The 27845-nt window shown below is 39.3% G+C and overlaps 2 protein-coding genes across 2 annotated transcripts in view; one reads left to right on the forward strand and one right to left on the reverse strand.

Annotated features, from left to right (window-relative positions):
• ppm1lb (protein phosphatase, Mg2+/Mn2+ dependent, 1Lb) overlaps nucleotides 1-15491 on the reverse strand; it is a 40480-nt gene extending 24989 nt beyond the window's left edge. The window contains exon 1 of the mRNA XM_041995370.1: nucleotides 14568-15491. Coding sequence (XP_041851304.1) covers nucleotides 14568-14966 — 399 coding nt within the window. The 5' untranslated portion in view covers nucleotides 14967-15491. The remainder of the gene's footprint in view (nucleotides 1-14567) is intronic.
• Nucleotides 15492-17828: 2337 nt separating this feature from the next.
• nmd3 (NMD3 ribosome export adaptor) lies at nucleotides 17829-27494 on the forward strand. The gene is made up of 16 exons (XM_041995518.1): nucleotides 17829-17914; nucleotides 18300-18381; nucleotides 18897-19031; nucleotides 19173-19269; nucleotides 19792-19872; nucleotides 20541-20669; nucleotides 21302-21392; nucleotides 22545-22623; nucleotides 23096-23192; nucleotides 24159-24276; nucleotides 25176-25321; nucleotides 25621-25733; nucleotides 25996-26068; nucleotides 26312-26418; nucleotides 26739-26809; nucleotides 26980-27494. The coding sequence occupies exons 2-16, from the start codon at nucleotides 18338-18340 to the stop codon at nucleotides 27111-27113; spliced, it is 1515 nt and encodes a 504-aa protein (XP_041851452.1). The 5' UTR covers nucleotides 17829-17914; nucleotides 18300-18337; the 3' UTR covers nucleotides 27114-27494.
• The last annotated feature ends 351 nt before the right edge of the window (nucleotides 27495-27845 follow it).

Genomic DNA, 27845 nt, shown 5'->3' on the forward strand with positions numbered 1-27845 from the left:
GAGTGAGATGAACTCTGAATAAAAACATTTTTTTACAAATTTTGGATATGAAAAATAAAGATTTTAGATGACAGATGTATTGATATTTAAGTAAATTAATTTTTCAAACCAACATTAAATATCCAATAATGGATGCAGTTAGTTAATTAAGTAGTCAAGTAATTTTACTAGTTTATTCAAGTCAGGCCAAAAACATAAAATCATAACATCTGTTTCTCTTGCTGAATTAAACTGCCTGGGTTTGTTTGTTTTTTTTTGTAACTGACATATATTATATTTTTATTTCAGTTTGAATTATCTGTCTAACACTTGATTACTTAAAATGCAGAATAAGCTGTTGCAGTTTATCAAAGCCTCTTCTTCACTGTGTTGCTTCTTGAGTCGAAAGCCTCCTGGACTCCATTCATTCCTTCCTGTGTCCATCCATTCATGATCGCTCTCATCTCCATGCAGCTGGCCTCTTTGGCAAGATAATTTGTTCAATTAAACAACATCACAGGGATGAAAAATAACCCAACAGCGGGCATATGGCGCAGAGTAACTATTCCATATTTCACATTCTGATCATTTCTATATGCATTCAGCATGTTGAGAGACAGCAGGCAGTGGGCCTATAATTGGGGCATCCATAAATAAGGAACAGGGCGATGCCGCGATTTCTGCTGATTTGTTTTGCAGGAGATGAATGTGTGAATAAACTGATGGCATTTTATTTTAATAGCACTGCAGTTTGCTGGTATCCCTCCTTCCTCACTTCACTTTAGTTACCCCAGCACAAGCTGACAACTTCATATATTTATAATCACTGAGTCTCACGATTATGCACCCCTCCTGACACTCTGATTCTGGAGCTTCAATACACATCCTCCTCCTCCTCCATCTCAACCTCACCCACTTTATCTAGCTGTCACTCTGGAGACAGATGTTGGATTTATCACATTAATTACAAACTGCAGTCTCCGCAATCCTGGTCCGATTGGTGACAGGAAAAAAACAAAACAAAGAGCTTCCTTCCTTCCTAAAATATCTGCACCATGTGTCCAAGTATACTATAATCCAACAACAACCTCTTACCCTTCAAAATGAATTAATTAATAGTGCTTAAAATGTGACGCTCCTTCCTGTGTGTGTGTGTGTGTGTTTTTTTTAAAGACTGGCTTCTCAACATTTGCTCCTGCAACAGTGTGGTTTCCATTAATCATAAATTTAAAAACTACTACTATTACTACTACTAATAATAGCCATCATCAATGCATCACCTGTTTTGTGTACCACATACTAAAACAAAAACTGCATGAGCAGATAAACATATAGACCTTCATAAACATCAACACCCCCCCGAAAATAAAACTTGTTTGCATGCCTCTTCTCATCACACTGTGGGGAGTATTGACCTATGAATCAGAACATTGATTAGATTCAATGGGCTGTTGATATCAGGGGATTGTGAAGTGCATACTGAGGAGGAACTATGCATACAGGATGTACCAAGATAACAAAACTGAGAGATCTGTTCAGAAACTAAAAAGAAGTTAGCATGTGGGTCATACCAGACAGAGGAACAGAAACAAGCATCAGTTTTTGTGGCAGACTTGGGGGAGACAAAGCCATTCATTCCCACACACAGATGATACAGAAAAAAATATATATAATTATTATTAATAATAAATAATAATAATAAATAATAATAATAATAATAATAATAATAATAATAATAATACAGTGACAAATGTAAAAAAAATGCTCCAGGATCACCACCTTCTACACTATTCCTCCTCAATGTGGAAAGGAAGACAAGATATTAACTTAATTTGTTACAGTCTAATAAATAAATAAATCAATCAAACTTCCTATTGGCTGAATGATCATGCGATGATGACACATGCTTCTCCATGATGGCTCAAAACGTCAGCATGACCAAGTTCCCATTCAGCAAAATGAGGACAGGGTGTGTTGCCAAACATCAAACCAGGTGCCCACTTTCCAAAACAATCCAGAATGTTGTCCATCCATCCATCCATCCATTATCTTGACCGCTTATTCCATTTCGGGTCGCGGGTGAGCTGGAGCCTATCCCAGCATTTTAACAGGTGAGAGGCAGGGTACACCCTGGACAGGTCACCAGTCTGTCGCAGGGCCAACACAGATAGAGACAAACAACCATTCACACACACACTCACTCCTACGGAGAATTTAGAGTGTCCAATTAACCTAACATGCATGTCTTTGGACGGTGGGAGGAAGCCGGAGAACCCGGAGAGAACCCACGCATACACGGGGAGAACATGCAAACTCCACACAGAAAGGCCACCACCCTCAAGGTTCGAACCTCCCCCCAGCCGAGATTCGAACCGGCGACCTTCTTGCTGTGAGGCTGCGGTGCTAACCACCACACCACCGTGCACCACAGAATGTTGTCCAATAAAGCTCAAAACTACGCTGCAGACATCTGGGCCAGCCACATCCAATAAGCTTGACATGAAAAACATCCAAACACTCAGCTTTCATTATGGTCCAGCTAATAAACTGACCTGACGCTCACATTCTGAATCAGTGTGCCAATACATAAATAATTTAGGATTAAAATCCTTCAAATCACATTTGTTTACTTTTGTTCTCTTGAGATTTTGTACATTGTTGTCATGCCTGGTGAGGGATTGCCAGGGGGGGAGATGGCACCAGCAGGCATCAAGCTACAGAGCTTTAAAGCAGCCCAGTTTCCCCAGCAGGTGCAGTACCATCATGGAGCAGACCCAATCCACTCTGGCCTACTCAACATTTCCAGCCTTATGCACCACTGTCCCCTAAGGGACTGCCTGCTAAGAATAGAAGACACCATGAGCCTCTGCCCTTTTCTGTGTACATGGCTGTGGGCGAGTGTATAAACCATGTAAATCCAGATGGATGGTTATGCAGTATGTATATAAACAGTAGAAAAACATGCACGTACCAATTGAGACAGAACCCAAACATTTCTAAAGCTATGACAGATCTGAAGTTGAGAACTGACCTCATAGTTAATTAAGATCTTCACTTTACTTAGAGCCAAAGAATCCAATGATGCATTACATGTTCCAATAAAACATCTGTAAAATCAAACACGCTTTAGTAAAAAAAAAATCAAATAAAAAAAAGGCACAGTTCTATAGTTTCACATGCAAATTACTAATTTGTGAACTTGTGAATAACACACATTTACATTTACAAGTTGTTTCATGTCTTCTGTCACTGTGGAACAAGCTTTCCAAACTCGGGGCTTGGAGTGAGACAGGTAGGAAAGTGGGAATCATAGGAGCCAGTGTGTTTGGAGCATGACTAATGAATCTACTAAATGGAAAAAAAACAAAAAAAAAAACAAAAACAAAAACAGGATATCTTGGATGATGCTGAACCATCCTCGGCTTCTTTTTTTTTTTTTTTTTGCAAATCTGTAAACTTTGTGGATATCCAATAATTAAACCAGTGGTTCCCAAACTTTTTCTGCAGCTCCCTCCCGAACCCACTATCACAAAATAGTCTTTCATTTATTGGCTGCTACTTCAACAATTATAGTTAAAACTATGTCAGAGACAGTAGGAATGATAAATTCCTCTGCTATAGTGTGACGGGTTTAAACCAAGAAATTGCAAACTACTTCATGTGAGTTTAATATTTATTGAGACAGATGCTGGTTTAGTAAAACAACTGTAGTAAACTGCTATTTACAGCTGTTAAGTCATTTATTTCTAAAGCAATCAACAAGCCTTTCTTTGTGTTCAGGATAATAAGTGCCATTATAACTTGCCTGGCCTCATACTGTCAGATGCTGATATTCTGAGACATACAATACACTGTGGTCTCTCTTCATTACCCACCATTGACCATTACCTGGTCAAGCCTAGGGCAAGATATACATCATATTTTATTGTCTTTTTATAGTTGAAATGCCTGTTAATTCACTACCATTTGCCCATTGGTTCATTCACAAATTTGTCCATATTTTGCTAGGAGTGCAAGAACTGTGTAAGTTTTATTTAGCCCTGCTGTAACTGGCCCGCCACCCAGCTTGGGAACCACTGACTTAATCATATGTTAAGACCTGCAATAAGTGAATTGATGTGGCAATTTGAGACCTTCAGTGGGGGCAAAAACAAAAAAAGCACCAGCTTACGGAAGTTCAGGCTTTTCCTTTTTTAGTTTTTGTGGAATGACCGGAGCAGCTATTGCACTAGTTTGTATGAACTGGGGCTTGATTGCTGTACAAGATCGATTGATTTTACTGGTGTCCTGAACCTAGCATGACAGCCACCTCAAGCTCACTGCATTTCATAGCATACGTGTATCTACAAAGTCCCAAAAGAGCAGAATTTGTCTTTGTGCAGTGTGTCAGTCTCTAAGGAACAGGAGGAGATGCTAAAACAACAAAACATATAGTTTTTGCACAGAGCATTGCTGCAGAGCGTGTTCCAACCGTAAGAAGATGCAAAGGTTTCTGTTGCATGTGTGTGTTTGCGCATGCATGTGTTGTACGTAAAATTCATAAACTCGCCTCAGGACCAGAAGCAGCAAACTGTTTAATATTTCAGAGCAGTGATAAATAAGTCAGACTGCAGAGAGATAAGGTGACTCTGTTAGTATGGGAAATGGTGGTGGGAGGGAGGATAAAAAGGAGAGAAAACAAGGTAGAAAAGGAGAGAGGGAAATAGAGCAAAGTCAGGAGAGAGCCTCAAGGTGATGGAGCAAAAGGTCAGAGAAAACATGAAATCAGATATTTCCATTGTATTTCCTTACAATGGAAATATCTGCTCCAGTACATACTGATTAATTTTATGCTAAATATTTATTGAGGGATATTGGGTAGTCATTATCAACATTTTTTTAAATCCTGTGCAGCTTAAATGAAAATTAAGGTGTGATCCAAAAAAAGGAACCTTTGTTTCTTACTGTTTCTGCTTTCTCACACAGCACTTCCTTAACAGTTGCTGCCCTGAAGACACTTGGGGTGAATGATAGACTTTGGGGTGAATGATTTCTTTGGACAAAAGAGATCAGGAGAGGATCACAAAAAGAGATGAGTTGGTGAGGGGGCAGGGGGAGTTGATGAGGAGATAGGAGAGAGCTGAACAGACAGAAAGAAACAGACAGTTACTGTAGAGAAAGGTCAACTGAGACAGACAGCAAGTGTGAGAGACAAGATGAAAAACAGGACAAAGAGGCAGAAATGTGTCAGCTTTCTAAGGGGAGGAACTGCCCCATGACACCATGGTCTTCAGTCAGACAGACTTATGATTAAAAGATGACAAAACTTTACTAAAATTTTATAGACAGTCTAACATGCAGCATGTTGTTAGGTTGCTCTGTTTAGATTATCTGTCAAATGGCAAATAAAGGTGGTTTCTGATTAACAGGAACTGTGGAAAATCTTCAGGCTGCGAGCAAGGTGTTGCCACTCAACATCCATCCATTTTTATCCTCATCTCCTTAGAAAGAAGTAACTTCTTCCCCCGCTTTTCTCCACCTCCAAACAGCAGCTCTAAGCTCCCTCTTCTGCTATCATCACTTATGCTTCCGTATGCTTGAAGCATTTTTATTTCCAAGGTGTTTAGTCAGTCCCTCTCTCTCATCTTAGCATCACTCCCCAGCTGTCCTCTCTCCCTCCCTGACTCAGGGCCCTCCTGATACATGCTATAATTTTCTTCTCCCTATCCTCTCACTCACAATAAAGCATCTCTCCATCTCTGAACAACGTTAGCATAGCTGAAAGCTCTGCTGCTGCATGGGAATAGGACAGCATAAAGACTTTTCTAGCTGATAAACACATGCAGGTAAAGCATATAAACATACACAAAGACAAGGAAATTTATCAATATCTTGACAAGAAGACAGGGAGTGAAAAGTTAAATGAAGATAAAAAGACACAGATTAATGGGAAAAAGATGATTAAAAAAAAAAACTGAACCAAATGTCGTCCCAATCCCCCTGTTGGGATTAGTACAAAATCTAACCTGCCCTGCTGTCTCTTCTTTTCCTTATAACTTCAGCTTAGTGGCACTCTGAGGAAGAGAGTAGGGATCTTATATGAGCCTTGAGCTGTTGGCATTAGCTCACATCACTATAAGCTTCCTCTGCGCCACACTAATCAATTACTAACCCTGCTTATCTGCCTCTAAACTTCCCATCCATCCAAAGCCATCACAGCCCCATTGCCCTCAGCACACACTTTCTGCAAATCTCCCTAAACACAGACCCACTTACCAATATGCTGGATGTGAGCATGTTGTGCAAAATGTTTTCGTTTTGCTACTTTAAGTAAAACGGGGATGCTTTCAGAAACATTGTGGAGTATTGAACCAAAAATAGCTGGTGACAAATTTAATCTTTAAGCAGCACCAGTGTGTTTTATTTTTCAAGGTTGTTGGCAGGCAGTTTGTTCCTGGCATCTTGCAAAATTGCAACATTTCAGTGAATTTGGTCAAATTTCTTTATGAATTTGGTCAAATAAATTTTTAACTAAGAGTCATTATTCAAGAAAAATAATCCATCTTTCTTTCCTTGAAAGGCATTGAAAGAAACATCTTAATGATCTTCTTGGCCATTTAAGAGCCATATGTTATTTGCTCAATATTAGCTTTAAACAGCCAGTTAAAAATTTCCATTTCACTGAGGCTTATTTAGGTGGCTTGGGTCAAAGCATGTCAACAACCCATTTCAGCTTTCTGAATGGGGCCACTTTACCTCTTGAGGCCTCAAATAAAAAGCTATTGCAGCCAGCATATAGCCATGTCCTACAGCAGTCAGGCTGAAGTGTGGGGCTTACATTTATCCTGCTATTTGTGGCCTTTAACACGTGTTGTCATGCTTTAGGATTACAAACAACAAAATAAGATAAATCCAGACTGGAATCAACTTTAGTCCCATAGAAAGATTAAGTTTATTTGTTGCATCTACTCTGTTAACATGTTATTCAGCTTTTTTTCTTTTTTTTTAATCCTCTGTCCATATGTTTCTTTCCATCTGATTCTTCAATCTGATCAGTTTCTCTTTATGCTTACTACCTTAATCTGCACCCTACAAAGCAGTCAGATGGTTGGCTAGTGTTAGACTGACCCAGTACCGTTCTCAACAAGTGGAAACAGAGCATCACAAAACCTTGATGATGCCAAATCTCATGTGGACAAAATCGACACTTCATGGCAGAAATCCAGCAACAGCCTGCGAGACAAACAGCCATACATGCTCTGTCTGAGAATACATACAGAGCAAGCACATGTGTGAGTAAAATAACTCTGCCTCCTAATTTTAATCACAAGCACAAATTAATGACATTCTGTGGAGTCTGATCTTCTCTCTTATCCCGCGAGCCTTCGTTGCAGTGTAAATTAAAGACAACCTGACTCAGGATTGGTTCACCGCAGTTTATTTTGGGGTTTGTAGCTCACAGTTCTGCTCATGAATTGAAACCATGTGCAAATATCAAACCTTCATATCAGCTGCATTCCTCTTGTCTGGATGGATCTGTTACTGGAAGTCTGTCCAACACATTTGTGCAGCAGACTGGCTACAGTATGTACATGCATAACATGTGCAGAAATATTAAATTAACTAAATTTAGAACAGATAAAGCTCTTAAACTTAAAAATGCCTGTTTCCTTTTATGAGAATGCACCTGCTCCAACCCACTGGTCCATCTGGGCAGTGTGAAGAGAGGAAGAGCCACAATTGTGAGCAAAAACAAAAAAACATGGCTCAATCCCTTTGCGACCACAGTAACACCAGTGTCACTAACTCTCGACAGCTGCGACTTGCTACCTTCTCTCGGCCAACATTCTTCTCCTGCCGCCCCTCACTGCCAAGACAGCTAGCCGGCAAACTCCAACTGACTCATCTATTTTCTCAATCACACACAAACAAACAACTGAAGAACTGGCTCTCACACACAGGCTTGGATTTACAGAGATGAATTCAAATTGTGGACAGGCATTCTTCAATTTAAGCATTTTATGTAACAGCCGACTACGTGCAGAATGGCCCCCTCAGAAAACAAAGTGTAGATTAGACTGAGCAGTCGAGTCTGCTCCAGCCGTGTGATTAGACTTAGAGAGAATGTTAATCAGCTACAGATCACAAACACACAAGAATATGCAGTCTAATAACACTACTGCAGCCGATCACTGTTACATTCAGAGCCAGGCTTGTAGCTTTGCAATGTGTAAAACTGGATTTTAAACCTAAACGTCCAGCTCAATTAGAATGTATGGTATTTGAAATCAGGAAAACATCACATGAGATAGTACACTGGTGCACCACATGAAACAGCTGAGTGTGGAAAGCCCCCAAGGTCTGTGTGCAAACAGTGGGGGTCGGGAGAGAAGCTATAATGGGGCTGAAGATGGAGCGTTTGTTGCCCATTCATATACTGCCAGACCTACAGAGAAGAGAAGATGGTGACAGAGGGACATTGGGTGATGGAGGGGGTTGGCAAGCAAACAGAACAGCTCTATTATCAAATCCACCCTTCAGCACCATGTCAGCGAAGTCCAGCCCTGCTGGGAGACGAGTGGGTGAAGTAGAGGACAAAGAGCAGCTAACCCCCCCCAGCTCAAACTTTACAACAACTTTCCAGGCAACATCTCTGTCCACAAAACTCCACATTGCAGAGTGATGTGTGTGTGAGCAATGACCTTGTGACTTCCTTTTGCTTGGCGGAGGGTGTATATTTAGTCAGGGGATTTTAGGAGAAGTGACAGAGTGGGTGTTAAATTATTGAATAGTCAGTGCCAGCAGGGAAGGATGGCACACTGAGGCTGAAGAAGGTGCGCTTATCTGGTGCTACAAGCTGTTAGCAAGCACTCACATATAAGTCTCTAAAACCTGATCAATGACAGTCTTATTAACTCACTAAGTGCTCTTACCTTTCACAGCAAGAAGGTTTTAACAAGAAAAGTCATAGAGAAGTAAGAAATGCTCAGAGTTTCTGAACAAACCTCTTATTTATTTTATGGAAGAAGAAAATGTTAGAGTGGAAGAGATTACAGATGTTTACTACAGCTATAAACAGCTGGGTTGCTTGACAGGCATCAGCCCCATTCATCCATGCATATAGTGTGCTTTATTCCTTGAATCCCCTCCTTGGTCTTTTCACTACCAGAATAGCAAACCCCACCACCAGGGACAAATTACTGAAAGGTCAGCAGAGCTCTCTGGTCTCTTCTTCGCTGCACATTATCTCTCATGTGCTTTCTGCTTCACTTGACTTCAAGGCAGGGGGGAAATGCTGAGTGTCAGCTTTCAGCACAAATGACAGATGTGGCTACAGGAGGATAACTTTTATGAAGAATGATACTATCCATCCTTATCAGATTTGGTCAGCTAATGTAGAATGAACTGCTGGAGCTGCTAGGTATTCAGTACAACGCTGATGTGTCCAGATGACATAGACCATATCTTAGTCTACATGGTCTATGTACCAATATGACTCAAACTGTGTTGTAGCTAACAGAGGGAAATAGCTGGCAGATAGATGAAACAACGCCCAGAGTGACAGTTAAAACCAGCTTACTTATGTCCTGCCGAAGTTGATTATTTGGCCACTTTGACAATTTCAGTTATTCATTTTACAAATCCTTTATTTAACATCCGTTTAGATTTGTTATGCTCCTTAGGGGAGGACTCTAAAGCAAGACTGTAACACTTCTGGATCCACATCGTAATATATGCTGAACACAACCTGCTCCAGAGGCGAGTATAAGGTAAAATCAATTGAAAAAGTGCAGTCCTTTCATTGATTCTTTTCAACGATATTTTGGTAAAATAATTTCTCAGCTAAGGGGGAAATGTAATATATGCCAAACATGTTGAGGCGCATGTTGTCATGCCAACCAACTGAAGATGTGCAGTTAACGTAACACAAACTATATCAGTTGCTTTGCCACGAGAAAGTGAAGGAGCTCAACTGGTGATGCAGAAAATGCACAGGTTTTTGTACCTCTAATACCTCTAATCTGCTGCAAAGTCTGTTTTACAGGACTGGTGCTACAGCCAACAGTAAAGAGCTTAAAAAAAACTTTTGTTTGTTTTTGTATTAATCACAGCCAATACTCAATTGGTTAAAAAATTATTTAAGTCTGAATTTTCTAAGGCCATATTTGTTCATATTTAATATCACTTTCCATTATAAAAACATTCTGTCCTATTAACCAAAGAAGGCAGCAGTGAAGCAGTCTGTTATGTGCAGAAGAAAAACAAAATAACTTACTTATGGACACGTCCACAGAGCCCGATAAAAAGAACTGTAGTGATTGGACACTGACATTTATTATGCACATTCCTGGAGCCATTGTTGCCCTGGAGTGTCCTGGAGCTGAAAATCCTAACTTCACAATTTCTTTCTTTCAGCCCAGCACATCACGTGATTTTGCTTTATGGCACACACTGGCAACTGGATATCAACACACTGACCGTGGCTGATTCAGCAAAGAAATGCATAAGGACATTATTGGAGGAAGCAAAAAAAAAAGAGAAGGCAGCATCAGACTGACTTTTACTGGCGGGAGAGCGCTCAGAGAAGAGACGGGATGCAAGACAGATTTTTTTTTATACAGTATGTACTTTATTAATCCCAAGCTGGGAAATTCTTTCTCTGCATTTATCCCATTCCAGCACCCGGTGAGCAGCTGGGGCTTGGGGGTCTTGGTCAGGGGTGACTTTTACCTTAGTTGCCAGCCCAGGTTCTCAGCCCAGATTGGACCCAGGTTCTACAGACCCAAGTCCACCCCTGTAACCACAAGGCTACCACTCCCCTGTTGCCAAACACTGGGTTCGAATTTGGAAATCTGGTGATTGGTTGTTCTTTTTCCCAACCACTAGGCTACCGAGCAGCTACCAGGTACCGGTGTACCAGATTTATGTTTCGTCAAGCCAGCAGAAACACCAAAACCGAGCTGTTGAACTGGGATTACAGGATTCCCCCAAAAGAAAATCCCAATTTCTTCAACTTTATTGCCTTCAATGTAATTAAAAAAACTTAAGAGAATGCAGCTTCACTAAGCTTCCAACACACATAATTATTCATACACTCTCAAGCACACATTGGTGTTTTTGGTCCTTTTTCTCTTATCCTGTAACACCAGCTGTGCAATTAGTTGCATGCTGGGTCTTTCTTTCATCTCTCCAGTGAGAGCAAACTCAGACAGAATTCATACTACTTACTATCTAAGATACATTACCCAGCTTTTCTGAAGTAAAACACATACTTACAGCAAAATATATAAAATTCCAACAGAACACTGGCCTAGAAGTGGCCTTACTTCTGCAAACTGAAGGGAATTATACTGCTTCATCACTCTCAAAAGTCTAATCTGCAAATAATGAATGAATGGCTGATAAAGTTAAAAATGATAAATGCCCAGAATATGAACAAAGGGTGAACTAAGTCAAAGCCAGGAGAAGAATAAAAACAGACAGGAGCAGTCTAAAATGGTCAAAGCTCCAATGGTTAAGGTGTTATTTGTGCTTCTTTGCTCTGAGATCTCCCGTTGCCTCCTCCGCAGGTTAGAAACCATATCTGTCACAACCCACTCACAAACAAACACCGGTGGTTGAAACTACATGAAAGACTGAGCCATGATGGAGCAAGAAACTGACAGAATAAAAGCCAAAAGGATGGCAAGGCTGACAGAGAGAAGCACCCCACACTCTCCAGTTTAACCGGCTCGCATAGTGAACGTCTTCTCTGGGACGGTGAAGGGTGAAGTGCAGCTACTCTTTCATCCCAGCAGGAGCAAATAGCTCATGTTGCCGTTAAATGGATGGAAAGCCGAGGGTTATAATTTTCATGCAGGTTATTTCTTAAGTGTCAGCTAAAAATCAATTTTCATTTAACAGATAAATTCCCTTGCAGAGCCGAGATCTAATATGACTGAGACTGCCAAAGGATATGTGCACATTTAACACTGATTTTAAACTCTGGAAATCAAATTTACATTGTTGCATGTGAGTGGGTGTGAAATTGGGGGGAAAGGGAGATGTCTAAGTAGCACAGATTAATAACTGATCTGTAAGTAAGTTTCCACTAAGGACCAGATCACTGATAGAGGCAAACTATGAAAGGGTTTAACCCCCTTGATGACAATGTATTTGGTTTGAATAAGCTGAGTGTGCATGTGTAAAGAAACAAAAGACACTGACACTTAACTAACAAGCCAGCTGATGCAGCTAGTATTCCAGGAGTTGCATTGGAGCTACACAACACCTACTAAACTGTCACCCATCGACATGCAATGATGAAACAGACTCATGAAAACTTTTTAACTCGCCACTGATCCTTCTGCCACTTATTTTTCCATCTGTTTGTGATATACACATGCCTATTATATATATATATATATATATATATATATATATATATATATATATTCTTTATAAATACTTGTAGACTCATGAGAGCAGAGGGATGGCCAACATGTTAGCTCAGTGAAATCTAAGAGGGAGAAAGGACAAGAGAGGGAAGGCCGCAGGGGAAAGGGAAAAAAAAAAAAAACACAAAACAAAAACAGTCCAATGACCACTTTTGGTCAAAAGCTGCAGCAGTCAGCACCATGGCCTAAAATTTAATTTCCTTAAAAGAACAGCCACCTTAATGCCTATGGCTGCCTATTTTTAGCATATTGTCATTCAGCCTCAGACCGCAGCAGTCGAAGCAGGGTGAAGACTGCTGCTGCTGCTGGGCTGTGGTGGTCCTCACTAAGCGGAAGTGGCAGATCAAAAAAAGTGTGCAATGTTTAATGCAGAAGAGAAGGGAACTCAATTAAAGTTTGTGTTTTGTAATATATGCGACTCATTTTGTCATGGTTTTAAAAAAAAAAAAACCCACAATGCCAGAGTAGAAACACGTCTTCATGTGAAGTGTTTACTATTTGTAGCATCACTTTAAATGTTCTTTGTCCCTTTAAAATACTTTCAGGGTATCACTGTGAGCTATTTTTTAAAAAGATGTTCCATAGATGCCCCGAACACACTGCTACATTAATGTGCTCCTTCCATTCTAGGAGAGATGGAGGTGGGGAATGACTTTATATATCTGAGTGTTCAACGGAATAACTTATTGAACTTGAAATGCAATACTGAGGCTGTCTACAAGAAAAGGCAGAGCAGACTCTGCTTCTCCAGGAAGCTTTGGTTCGTCTTGTTTGCAGCAAGATGGTACATACCTTCTACAAACATGTGGAGGAGAGTGCAATTTGCTGTACAGGCATTTGTAAGGGGAGAAACATTAGGGTGAGGGAGTTAAAGAAACTGAACAAACTGAGAAAGAAGGCTGATTGTGTGTTGGAAACTATTCTTAAGCCTGGAACTGATTATAACAAAGAAGAATGTTGAAAAAATGTTGTATATCATCTACATAACACTGTTCATGTTCAGTCTGAGTCTTCTTCAGCTCAGTATTGGGGGGCAACCACACATGTCTTCAAAAGTCTATATGAAAAACTTGACAGTAATGAGAAAGAAAGAAAGCATACTGACTTGGAAAGTGCAGAGACAGACAAATAAGTCATTGACAAACCATTTCAGTCACACTATGCTGATGCTATGGATCTCAGCTAACTTTGTATACAACTCTGTAGCAATTCAATTCAACCTGCTCCCTCCAGCTATAATAATTTTAGACCAAGATAGATATGCAAACGTTTTGGAAAGGAAACACAAGTGATTGGTTTTAGTGTGATTTAGGCTGTAAGCCTTTTAAATAAAACAGTCTTGGAGTGGGAGAGCATAGGGCTGCAGCAACACTCCTGCTCCTGCTGCGTAGGAGTTTCTGGGCCCCTTCTCTGTTTATTCCTAGATACTCAGTGACAAATGTATAAGGCTGTATTACCAGCTACCATCTTACTATGTCTCACCTGATTAGTCCCAACTCATCTAAAAAATATCAATCAAATCAAGTGAAATCAGCTGACATTGTCCTGCCTTATTAGCCAACTGTGAAGCCCTGCCTTCATGAGAACCTGTGTGTCAAAATATACTTTCCACTCCATCGTCATTAGTTTATTTTGACCTGACTTGTTGCATAATCTGTGAATCAATTTAGATTTGATCAAATTAGCCTTCAGTAAATGTCTGGCAACTAGAAAAAAGCAATCCTAATAATAAGGACACAACAGCCAATTTTGTCACAATAATTATTAGACAAGTCCCAAATTAATAACTAACAGTAATATTTGATCTGCAAAGATTAAACCTTTTCAGGAAAAAGGCTTAACAGCTATAGCTCAATTATAAAACAAGACCCTGTACACTTATTTAGGGAATTAGCATAATTGCAAATACATATTTAATACTTCAGGAAATACAATTGTTGATCCTATTGAAAAGCTTCAGTCTTAATAAATACAGTTTCAGATTAATAATTTAAAGAAGCACCTGCAATAAATCAGATCAATTAAAAGGTAAATTTAAACTCATATGGACCTTAGCTTAATGGACCCCCGAGGTTCCCACACACAAGTGAATGTGCTGAAAATAAAACCCAAGTTTTATTTTAGCCCTTTTTCTTTCTTTCTTAATAAACCTGGCCTCATCACCAGTCTCACCTCTCCTCCGTGGCCATCAAAAATCCCAAAAATAGATGGGTGACTCCTGTTGACGACGTCGGTGAGCACCTCGAACCTGTCCTCCATGTGGTCTCTCCGGCCTTGGATGGAGTAAACAGCCACATTGTTGCTCTTGAACTCCCAGGTCTTGGAGAATTCAGCGTCCAGTACGTCCAGTCCACCGAATCGCTCATTCTGAATCATCTCCGCCACTTTCCCCTTGACCATCTTCACCGCATCACGGCTGGACTTGACGATGGTCTTCACTTCGTCCGTGTGGAAGAAGTAACTCCACAGAGCCAGGCTGATGCACAGCAGGAACAGGGTCTCCGGTCTGAGCAGAAAATAACGCATGATTCGACCTAACAGAGATAGCAGGGTCATTGTATCTTCTATCATTTATTTATCTACACGCAGGAAATCGCGGCAGTTGTGTTTCGTTTGCCCCCGCCGCAGATTTCACTCCATCCTCGTCAGCGTGTTTAGTTTCGCGGCTGTGAAATAGGTGCATTTAAGCGAGCAGGTTCAAACCGGCGGGAAGCATTCAGATTGCAGTCACTGAAGGGGTGTCACTTCACTGCATTTCTAACCCGGAGCCACCGAGACGGACGGCAGACTGTCACACTGTACGTAGACAGAACGGAGGAACAAACGCGGCGCTCCAGCAGGTTTCCTCTAGCATGTAGCCCCGCAGCAGTGAGCCACCAGCGGCTGTCCGTTGACCATCTCCTGCGCCTGGTCGCTCGTCTGGACTTCAGATTATGGCACTGTGCTGGATTGTTGACTGGAACAGAGTTGTAGGCAGAACCTCCTCCCGGCCAGCTCTGCTAGAATTCCCAGTCCTGAAAATAGCGTGCGTCGAAACCTTCTCATTCCCGGTGGCCACACTGACTGCGACTCTCTACTGCTGCTGTACCAAACCATGGTGCTGCCTTCAGGTGTAGCTCGTAATATCCTTCAAAGAAGTCGGTGTTGACCATAGTCGCCATATGAGTGCTGTTTAAAAGCACTTTATTTCACATTCGTTTTAAATCCAACATCATGAACAGTTGGTGATGACTTCCAGATACAGATCTAAAGACCCGACTGTAAAACCCATGCTTCGAGAAATATGAATTCCAACCTCAAGATGGGACGCAAAGGCGGTTAATAAGAAACATAAAATGACTCACAAAGGGGGTAAAATACCAGATGCATGCTGACAGATGTGAATCGATAAGAAACAAGACAAAAAAATGTGAAAGATGCATAAAATCGCAACAAAATGGTGAAAAATAACCCAAAGATAAAACGAAACAACCTAAATTAAATTGAATTTTTCATATAATTCACAAATGGCCATTAAACCATGTAAATATGCATAATAAATATGACTAGACATGAAAATATGATACAAAACTATGCCAATATGATCAACTAAATAAATGAGAAAAGTAATAAATTGGGACAAAAACAAAGAGGAAAGAGGTTAAAAATTACAGCAATGAAACAGAATGGTAAAAAAAAAAAAAATCGTAAAAGGACCACATTGAGACCAAAAACAAATGTAAATTATCTTTTTAAGACACAAAATGTCAACAGAAAGATAGAGGGAATGAAAATTTATTTTAAAAATTAAAAAATAGAGTATATCTCCAGGATGCAAAGTTGGAGACACACAACAGTTAAAATTTATGTTTGTTTGTTCAGTTTTGGTGTAGTCTTTAGTAACAACAATTGCAAACAGTTATGCTGTGATTAGAATTCAGTTAAATTAATTCTATTCAATAAGGGAGGTTAAAAAAGAAGAAAAAAAAACTGTTTTACCAAAGCCATCTTACTGTGCATTGCTGTCTTATTTATATTAAAACTTTACAATGTTGAATCTAAGTAAATAATTGTTAAGAAATATATAAATGAATATTTGTTTTTACAAATTTAGCTTTACTTTATTAATATAGATTGTCATTTTAGTTGTAATAATCAGTTTAGTGTTTCCTAACAGCTAAACACCCCCCACCTCACACATTTTTCAGAAGGTTTTGCCGCCCTTTTCCCAGTTTGTGCCCCTTTCTGGCCCTGGGTAATTTTTTTCTAGACCTGCCCCCTGTTTATGAGTCACCTCAAAACACCTAGAGAGCTCAAAGTGTCATAACAGTTGATACGGCAAGTTTTTCCATTAGATAACATCACATAGCTTTGTGTTCAATACAGACAGTGGGGTCCCTGAATAAACTGACTTGATAACTTATTAGACTGTGACCTTCTTCATACATATGGATGTAATGGACTGAATTATCCGTGGTCATGCAAATTGTATGGTTTTCTAAATAAAACCCCAAATATTTCAAGTTTGTTAGTAACTGTCCACACCACAAATCTGGTATCCAGGTATTAATGCAGTTGTATAGTAGTTTATTTGTTCAGACATTTTATTTGTTTAGTTCAGGGATAGGCAAGTTCAGTCTTCCAGAGTCCTACAGGTTTGAGATGGTTCCCTGGTCTAACCCACCTGAGTCAAATTAAATGGATCCAACAGCTTATCAAGTTCTGCTTTGTGACTCATTCAGGTGTGTAGTTACAGGGAAACACTTGTAGGACTGTGGCCTGAATGTGCCTACCCTGGCTTAGTGGCACATTTACCTTACTATGTGGAGGGGAGAGTGAGGAGGTGGAGGTGGAGGTCCAGCAGACTGGACTGGAGGATCAACACAGAGGCTTTGTACAGGAAGGTGATCAGCTGGCTCTATCTCCTGACGAAGCTCAGATCCTTTAATGTATGCAGCAAGCTGTTGGAGATGTTTTTCCATTCTGTGGTGACCAATGCCATCATGCATGCTGTGGTATGCTGGAGGAGCAGCATCAGCTCTAGGGATGCCAGCAGGATCAATAAACTGATCCATAAGGCTGGTAAGATCATTGGACACAGCATGGAGACACTTTAATTTCTCATTTTAAATTTAAATGATTAAATTTAAGTTAAATTGTTTAAGATGTCTAACGTCTCTGTACAGTATATAACAGCTTTTCGTTGATCAATAATTTGTGTTGAATCATCAGGTGTGTTGAAACAGGGAAATATCCAAAACTACTAGTCGACTACTAGACTACTAATCGAGAAACAACTTTAGTCTAAGAACTGTTCCTCTTCATACTAATAAAAAAAATCAAACGCTACATTTATTTATCTAAACTATTATTATCTTTGTATTTACTTCTAATTTAAACTTTATGAATGGATTTTAATGGTTCCCGCATGAAATTTATTCAGGCAAACGTAAACAGTCCCGGGGTCCTTTAGTCACATGTGACGTCATCCAGCTTCCTCCGGTCCTTGGTTGGGAAAACGTGGAGGACTTCACTTGATGGTGCGTAGTGGATTTGTTAGTATTAGAATATTGTATGTTTGGTCAGCATTAATTTTACTAGTTGTTCTTTTTTAAACGTTTTTTTCTGATATTTTCTGCGTGTTTCTTCACGATTATCTCTTAGAGTAATTCCCAAAATGGCCAGTTTAGCTTCTAATGCTAACTGATTTAAATAGAGTATTAGCTAGGTTAGCTACGCAAATTTAACACTACTTCTTGTTAAATCTTAGTAAAACTGTCAGTAGACACATACTTGTACACTGCGGAAAAGAAAGTTTAAACCCGTTCTTAGATCTTTGTATAAATTAACATAACTATAATTTCCCCAGCTACAAAGTTTTAACTTAAAGAGAGTCACTGGTATCTGTCATGTTTCTGTCCTCAGACATTGCAGAGATTTGTCAAGCTGACAAGTTGACCACAATGGAGTACATTGAAGCCCCTGCGACCAGCAGCCAGGGGAATATGTAAGTAAAAATGTTTATCTTATTTTTTCAAATGTTATTTTTTATAAAATCTCCAGAAACTGCTCAAAGCCTCTGTCTCACTTATTCATTTATTTTTTTTTAGCGTACAATTGATATAAACCTTAACATTTAGTTTGTACTGTCTCTACATTATCTTTACATTTCCTGTTCATATGCTCTCCACTGAAGATGTGTCTATTGACGAAAATATTGCAGATATTTGAGATTTCATACGCAGCACCTCCGTAACAGCCCTGAAGTGCATATGTGAACAAGGCGATAAATACTGTTTACCATGGTCTGCAATGGAATAGTTATTGAACTTTGGGGAGGGGAGAGAGCTCAGGCCAGTTATTGCTAGGATTTGGGGGAACTTAATAATTGTAACTATGGGCAAAGTAATGCAAATGTAAAAACATTTAGGTTATAGCAAGAGATGTAAACTGTTATAGTATTAAGTGTTATTATTATTATTTGTTTTTTTTTCTCAGCCATATTGATATTTCTCTCCACAGCCTGTGTTGTACCTGTGGTGTCCCCATTCCCCCTAATCCAGCCAACATGTGTGTAGCCTGCCTGCGTACTCAGGTCGACATCTCAGAGGGAATCCCCAAGCAAGTCACAGTGCATTTCTGCAAGCAGTGTGAACGGTGTGTTTCATGCTTTTGTTTACAGCCATAAATTTTAAAACAATTTTTATTTACGTTGTGATGTTTTCATTGTTGTTTTACTTGTGATAAAGATTTCCTAAGAAATGAAGTTGTGAGCATAGATATTTGTCCTTCATGCAGGTACTTGCAGCCACCCGCCACCTGGATACAATGTGCTCTCGAGTCAAGAGAACTATTGGCCCTTTGCCTGAAAAAACTCAAGAGCTCTATGACTAAAGTAAGAATAATTCTCACAGACATCATATTTCCGGTACAAACTTAAACAAATTAAGAGGTCTCATTCAAGCAGTTGCTAAGTATAGTAAGAGGTGCTTAAAGACACACTACGTAACTCACCAACCTTAAAACTCTGTGTTCTGGACTTGTTTGATGGCACAGTGACATCTATTATGTGCATTTCTGGAGCTGTCGCTGCCCAGCAGCGTCCAGAGGCTGAGAAACCGCACTATGCAACTTCTGGCATACTGTCACATGCTAGCAAGTAGATATAAACACATTGGAGAGACAGAACAAGAGATAAGACAAGTCTGTCTTTAACTGGCTGGAGAGAGCGCACAGCACAGGTAGGATGCAAGATGGATGTGGAATTTGACCTTGATAGGGAGGCATCACTGGGTAAATTGCAAAAGTTCCATAGTGTGTCTTTAATATGGTCATAAATAAGAATAAAGTTTATTGTACACCTTACCATAATTCAGGAATTAAAAACAAAAAGCATTCAACATCACTTCTTGCACAGGTGCGTCTAATTGATGCTGGTTTCCTGTGGACAGAGCCACACTCCAAAAGGATCAAGATGAAGCTGACCATCCAGAAAGAGGTAAGATAACAGCGGAGGTCATCAGAGAGGGAGCGTGAGCTGAGGTTAAAACTGATTATTGGACTAAGATTAGTGAGATTCTGTTTAAACATAAGATGTATTTTTTGTGCTTATTGACAGTAGATTGTATTTGCATTGTTGTCCATTTAAATATCTGATGACTTGAGAGTTGCCTTTAACTTCAAACATGAAAACAATGATGCTAGTATTTGCTACACACATGTTATAAAACAATGGACTTGTTTACACAGCAGAGCAGGTCTGCCTGCTCTTGACGAGTTATGTGTTTGAGGTAAGTAAGTCTTACCATTGGCTGTCATCTCATCCACTTGACCTTTAAAGAGAACCCGAGATGTTGTGCTTATCAGTGCCAACGTTTTTTTATTTATTTAACCGTTATTTATACAGGTAGTCCCATTGAGACATACAGTCTCATTTACAAGTGAGACCTGTTTGTACAGACAAAACATTTAGCTGCAGTTACAGACAGTTCTAACAATACACAAGCATAAATTGATCCTGAACCTTTAATCCTCTCTGCAAATGGAAACAAAAAAAAAAAAATCTCAAGTGACTTGGTAAAACTGCAATTTTAAACACATGGATTTTGTCATTGTTAGGCATTTAGTTTGAGCATATGGTGTTGCTTGCTGTTTTTGCCTCTCCAGGTGATGAATGGCGCGATCCTGCAGCAGGTGTTTGTAGTGGAGTTTGTCATCCACCCCCAGATGTGTGACGACTGCCACCGTGTGGAAGCCAAAGACTTTTGGAAGGCAGTGGTTCAAGTTAGGCAAAAGGCAGGTAACTGGTCTGCTGATAGGTCAAATCAGTAAACTTAATTACTCATTTTGGGCTTTCTACAAACATTTTCATTAATAACTGAAATAATGGTAGTAGTTTCAATCTGACACTTGACTCTTGGTTGATGAAAGTTCCTGAACCACACTCAGTACTACATAGATGAATCCCTTTAAGATGACCACAACATACAAGTTACCACATAGATGAAACCAAAATTAGATTTACTGCTACAGAGTGAAACTTCAGTAATTCAAGAACAGTCTTGTGTTCAGGTATAGAAAAAACCTTCTAACCTCTAGCTAAACTCCCCTAGTAATTAGATGAGTCAACACCCTCTTGAACTACCTCATAATTGAGAACAAAGTCATTGAAAAAGCTTTTTGGCTTGTAGCAACTAACAATGCTTACATTTCTGTTCACATGTTTCTTGGCTGACCTTTTGACTGAATTTTTTTGTACTAAGGTCACTTTGTTCAAAACTGAAAACAAACAAAAAAAGTTCCTCATCTTTGATTGCTTAAATTATTAACAGGTGTATTTTACTGAGAGGTTCAAAGTATCACAGGTGTTCAGTTTTTTGTCAAGGAGAGATGAATATTAATAATGATTATTTTTCTTTTTCTTTTAGACTGTTCATAAAAAGACCTTCTACTATTTAGAACAATTGATCCTAAAGCATAAACTCCATCAGAATGCCCTTAACATCAAAGAAATTCATGGTAAGTTCATTTTAAATGTTGAATTTTCTTGAGTATATCTTCTTGAGTTTGAGTATATCTTTAAGGGGCCGTGCCTCTTGTTTTTCCCTCAGGCTTCTAGTTGCATTGCACTGAAAAGTAGGAAACTTGCCTCATTTGTCATCAGCAGAACTAATGTGGATTAAGGGAAGCAGAACATTATGATGCAAGTGTTAATTACCTCTTCCTGTATCAGCAAGCAAGCCATGCATGCACATCACTGGCGCCAATCACATTATACAACTATCCTTATGTGGGCCTCACAGGGCAAGTGTTTAGTATCCAGTCAGCATGCTGTAATCAGAGCAGACACTATGCAAGTTTCTTACTAATGCAAGTTCACATCATATCTTTTAGAGCAGAGATGCATAATATTATTGGCATGATATCGGTATCGGCCGATATCAGATTCAAAATTGAATATCGGCCAATCCACTGATATAATTAGCCTATAAAATAACATGTACTGGCAGAACATAATCCAAGTCTAACTTGTTTTGTTTAAAAACAAATTTAATGATTCAGTTTGACATGTTGTACATAATACAAGTTGAAATATTTTCCTTTTTTTGGACGAGTGGATTTTACCATTTTTTTTGTTTTCAGCTTTTTTTTTTTAACGTCTGCATTTGCTAACAGGCCAACATGACAGATTATGCAGAATAATACTGTATTTTGATTCCAACAGAGGAAAGTAGATAATCTCTGCAGTTAGGTGTGGGGTTTAATATTGGTACTGGTTATTGGCCAATACCAATATTAAATCGGCATATTCAATATCGGCCAAACGTCCACTATCATGCTTCCCTACTTCTTAGAGATGCTGAGTGCTACTTGCACACATGCAAATGCTGTGCATTAAGTAACGGTTCAGCAGCAGTTCAGCAGGAATGTGAAGTGGAGTTTGGCCCAATAGTGTAATTCAAATCATCTCCACATTTCGGCAGGACTTAAAAGGTTTATGAAGGTTACAACATGTGGCTGCCATATTTTTTTTTCCTCTTCATCTGCTTTCCTGTGTGTGTTGTTTGCGTGCATATGTGCTCTGCAATGGTGTTGACCTTGTGAAGCACGCCTGTGATGAATTTATTGGTGGAGTGTTTCATGGTGTTGCTTTGTTTTTTTTCCTCATAGATGGGATTGATTTTTACTATGGCTCCAAGCAGCATGCACAGAAGATGGTTGACTTCTTGCAGTGCACTGTGCCCTGCAGGTGAGTATTTCAGTCTGCTTATAAAAACACTGAATGCAAGATTATCAAACCGATATTTGTTGCATTCAGAAGGTGGCTTCACTCCAGGAATGTATGGGTAAATGTGGAAAACGTGCTAGCAGGCATTCTCTTATGCAAACCCATTATAAAGCATTGACATGTTATATTTATATCAGCACAGATATCACATTTATAAAAATATGATGCTGACTTTGTTTATGGATTTGATGGGCTCAGTCTATTTATCAGTTATGGTTTATAGATCTTATCATCTCACTGAATTCAGAGTTCAGCTAATGTTGATATGAATTTCAAAAGGTCAAGTAATTAAGCTGTACTTACGCTTCTTTTCATCTGTACAGAACATCTTGTTGCATTAGTAAATCTTTTGTTGTCATCTTTCCAACTAAAATGAATTGTGCTGTGTGACTGATGTAGTAATAATGGTAATAAATGTTTTCCATTTTATAAGGTCTAAAACATCTCAGCGCCTCATCTCTCATGACATCCACTCGAACACTTACAACTACAAGAGCACCTTCTCTGTAGAAATTGTTCCTGTGTGCAAGGTATGTAACAATCAGTTTTAGAGGTACAGTTTTTATTTTAGCATGAGTTCACTGTTGGCAGTTCCATGTCTGTGCTGCACACTTGATTAGCCTCAATTTTAATTTTAAGCCCTCAGTTTGTGCATATAGTAAATGTTAGCAAATTGTTTATTGTTGTGCTCATGCAGATGGAAACCTAAGTTTGGCCATGAATCTAATGTTTTAGTTGTTCTAGATGGTGACAAGCTGTCTTTCCATTACCCCTAGAATTGCTCAAAACCTAAATATTGCAATAAAAAAACGGTACATTTCGATAAACCTCTCAAATATCTCAAAAGTTTTTACTTTTTCTGGTTTTTCTGACCTGTCAATATAAAAGTATATCACAAACTTGTAATGGAAAGACCTTTTTTTGCATTTACTTGTCCCCGGACGTGACGCAGGGAGTCACGTGACCAGTTCAGATGCAGGAGATGGGAAAAAAAATAATAGTTTTACAAAGAATTAAAAATCTCCATCCTCCTCAAAGTGGAGGCGAGTTTTTATGAGAATAGCGGCTAATGCGCTAAACACCATTCAATGGAAACGCCTGCAAATCTTAACTGTACTTTGTAAAATTTTAGAAATACTGCTTTTATTTTATGAAAGACTAATAAAAACACAGCAAGTAACACCTGTAGGAAAGAGAATTCATAGACTGGGTATTAAAAACTAAGGTAAGGCAGATATAATGATTCTGGGCCGATGCTTTCAACAGCATCTTAAGCCTATTTGACATTTAGCTTTGGTTGTGTGTTGTAAAAGGCAGCAGCTTGGATGTATTTTCACAGCATAGTTGAATGATGGGGAACATGCAGGGACATGTTCTAAAAATGAAAATGTGCTTTCATTTAAGAGAAATACAATTTTGTAGTTCTGTTGCAGGTTCTTTTCTTTTTGGGTTACCTTAGCTTGACCCTAGGTTGTCTGTCTGTGTGCTGTTGCCAGGACAACGTAGTGTGTCTGCCACCTCGGTTGGCGCAGAGCCTGGGGAACATGAATCAAATCTGTGTGTGCATCCGTGTCACCAGCACCATCCATCTCATTGATCCTCGAACCCTGCAGAGTAAGTATTTGTACTGCCAGAAAACTGATGAGTCCAAATGACATCAAGGTCTGTTTCAGTTTAAACTCTTCCTGTTGAGAAAGTGATGATGTCTCTCCTGTGAGCTGCTCCAAATTTTATCAAGTAGAAGTTGTAAAAACTTAACTTCAGTCTCAGGAGTGATTGCAGCAGCCTGATGGCTGGCAAAGATGTGAATGTGAGTGAGACAGAAAATATGAAGTTTTATATTGCCTGCGTAATGATGGATAATGTGAATGTAAACATAACTAAATATTTTATAAGGGACTATGTACAATTTAAAACATAAGTGTTGCCATTTGATGCATTGTGCCCTAGTTAACCTTAGGCTAACTCTATGAGCATAACTAAGAAGTAGGTAGGCCATGACATGCATGTATAATCATCAAGAATGGTCAATGTAGAAAGTATTATGATACTATTGTTATATCGTACCTAGAAGATTGTTATGTTTGAGTTGCAGATCATAAGTTTTTCATTAAAATTTTAAATTTACACTTGAGTTCTTTCAGTCAGCACGTGTTTTTAAATTATTATTAAAAACACGTGCTATTTTACTTGCTAAAAACTGGTAGTCTGTTCAGCATATTTAATGATAATTGGCAATTAACGTAATTTCAGCTGGTGCTGTTCATTTGCTGTATAGAGAGTAGCACATCATTCCAGTCCAATTTGTTTGGACTGTGAACAGAGAAAAAACTATTTAAAGACAAATCACACTCAAGTTTTTGGCTTTTAGATACAGAAATTTGGCATATCTTGAAGTCTGTATTTTCAGAAAAATCTTACAAGAGTGATCAAATTAAACTATTACGGCTTTAGTGACTAATCTTATCAAAATATTACTGTTATTAATGCATAAATAATCTCTAACATCCTAGTTGCTGAGGTGGATGGGAGCACATACTGGCGCAATCCCTTCAACAACCTCTGTAATCCAAAGCAACTTGAGGAGTTCATCGTGATGGACATCGACATCATCAGAGACCAGAAGCTGGGAGCTGGAGCTGGTATGAGGTCCAACAAGGTAAGGGGTGTGTTTGCTGGTGCAGAACAGATTGCATTATGGGGGAACATTACTCTTCTCTTGCAGTAAAATCAATAGCAAGCCATTACATTATCCCTGAACCTGTATGTGGGATTCAAGCCAAAGTAACAACCTTTCAGGACTTTCTTTTGATGGAAACAGGATTCCCATCTTCCTTTTGTCTGAATGTTGTGCTATTATCGGTGCAACTGCCTCAACAAACTTGGGGGGGAAAAGAATAAGAGTAATGTTGTTAAACTGGTTTGAACATTTCTGTTCTCCGTTTGTGTGTGTTCCAGCACACCTTGGCTGAGGTGTGGGTCCAGAAAACATCAGAGATGAATACAACTCAGCAGTATCACTGTCGCACTTTCCTGGGCCACCTGCTCAATATTGGAGACCTTGTACTGGGGTGAGTTTGTTAGATTGATGAGAAGTTTAAGATGTTGATCACAGTATAGTGAACTTTGAGCTCTAGACTTGGGCCCTGTCCCAGTTCTTGGCCCTTCCGCTTGACTGTTAGCCCTCTGCTTTGTGCTCTTGTTTATTCAATGGATTAAGGAGCAGCGGATGTTTTTCCAGCTGATTCAAGATGTTGCAGTCCATTTTCTTTAAAGATTAAAAAAAACATTTAGCCATACCCAGAAGGGTCATATTGATCTCTCACACTGCAGGTACGACTTTGCCAATTCCAATATCAACGATGAGTACCTGAACAAAATGAACCCTCACCATGTTCCTGATGTGGTAAGACTCTGCTGCGCTTCACTGAGCATCCGTAGTTTATGCAGTCCAGGATGCAGATGATGCTTTAATTGCATGTTGTCCACTTGAATAACACTGACCTCTAGTGGTAACATAAAATACTGACCGTAGAATTGATTACATTCATGAAGAAACAAATTCCTACACATAAATGCTCGGGGGGGGCACACATTTGAATAGGCTGTTATATTTCAGTTTGTACATAGTGCATTTGGACTGTTACAGGTGCTGATCAAAAAGAGCTACGACCGCAGCAGGAGAGTGAGACGCCGAAACTGGAAACTGCAGGAGATGGCCAGAGACCGTGAAGGGATGGACACTGATGATGAGAGGTAGCATCATTACTGTATGCTATTGTTCAGATGCAATTTTTTATTTATTTAAGCAAGAGTGCCATGGATGTGACTCAAGAAGAACTAAATATTTTACCATGAAGATATTGTTGAAACCAAGGGACGTAGCTTAGATTGTGTTCTGTACAAGTTGCAATAAAAAAAAAAATCTGGGTAAATCATTTCGGAGACCTGAAACTGTGGCTGGTTTGCTGGTGAATAGTCTCATGGTGTGTCAATAGAATACCAAATATTCTGAGGATGTTGTTTCACCTGTTGTCTGACATGGATTTATTCTTACTCTGATTTATTGTTTTCAGACAATACCAGGACTTCCTGGAGGACCTAGAGGAAGATGAGGCTTTGAGGAAGAATGTCAATATCTTCAGAGGTGAGCAGCTTGGGACTGCAGGCTTTCTTCTGTCACAGTGTATTGACAACCTTCAAGCCTTCCTGTGATATTTCCATCACCAGCTAGGGAGTTGTTTTCCTCCCAAAATCTGCTCAATTTTCTTACAGAACTTGTGTCACTTTATTCATTTTGGTTTTTTTTTATTCCAGATGCCTCAAAGATCCCAGTGGAGAGTGACACTGACGATGATGGAGCACCATGTATCTCTCTGATGGAGATGCTGGAAGAACTCAGCTTGTCAGATGCCACGGGTGGAGAGGGCGCTGACATGATGACAGACTAGCCAGTTGTGCCACTGCCTTCATGGCACCACTGATTTGTTAAATACAAGTCTGGTGGTGATACAGTGATACTTTACATGTCTGATTTTTGAACTGGCACCAGACTGAGGACTGACTGAACCTCTGACAGATAATGTTTGATGCCGATGAAATCCAGATTTTCTGACTTTGATGACTCGTAACAGTTAAACCCAATAAAGCAAGAATAGAAAAAAATTCAACTGTTTCATCTTATCATGTACCTCGGCTACCTAATAGCAGCAGACTGTCCTACTTTGTACCTTCAAGTTGCCATTTCAGTAGCACTCATCTCTATGTAAAATTTCTGATTGATATAGAAATGGAGTGCATGTTAACTTTATCTAAATAAATGTTTGAAAAATGATTCTCTTAGACATTTTCTAGAAAAAAAAAGAAAGAGTTCTGTTGACATCCACTAGAGGGAGCTTTGTGAAAAGAAAAGAAATGGGAGGTAGTTCATGTAAATGGCCACTTTCAGTAAGCTGAGCCAGGTGAGTTAAAAGGAGTCATTTTGCTGTTGTGGGCAAAATGCAAAACCTGTTCATCCAGAAAGAGAGTAGTATATGTGCTGTAATATCTGATTTAGCCTGAGATAAGAGATTTAAATATTCCCTGAATGGTAGTTCACACCTAACAGTATTTATTGGTACATACATACCCAGATCAAGATATTTTCAAGGACACATTCACATCTCTTCACTAGGAAAACGCTT

This window comes from Melanotaenia boesemani, chromosome 9, assembly GCF_017639745.1.
Source record: "Melanotaenia boesemani isolate fMelBoe1 chromosome 9, fMelBoe1.pri, whole genome shotgun sequence".
NCBI lineage: Eukaryota > Metazoa > Chordata > Actinopteri > Atheriniformes > Melanotaeniidae > Melanotaenia > Melanotaenia boesemani.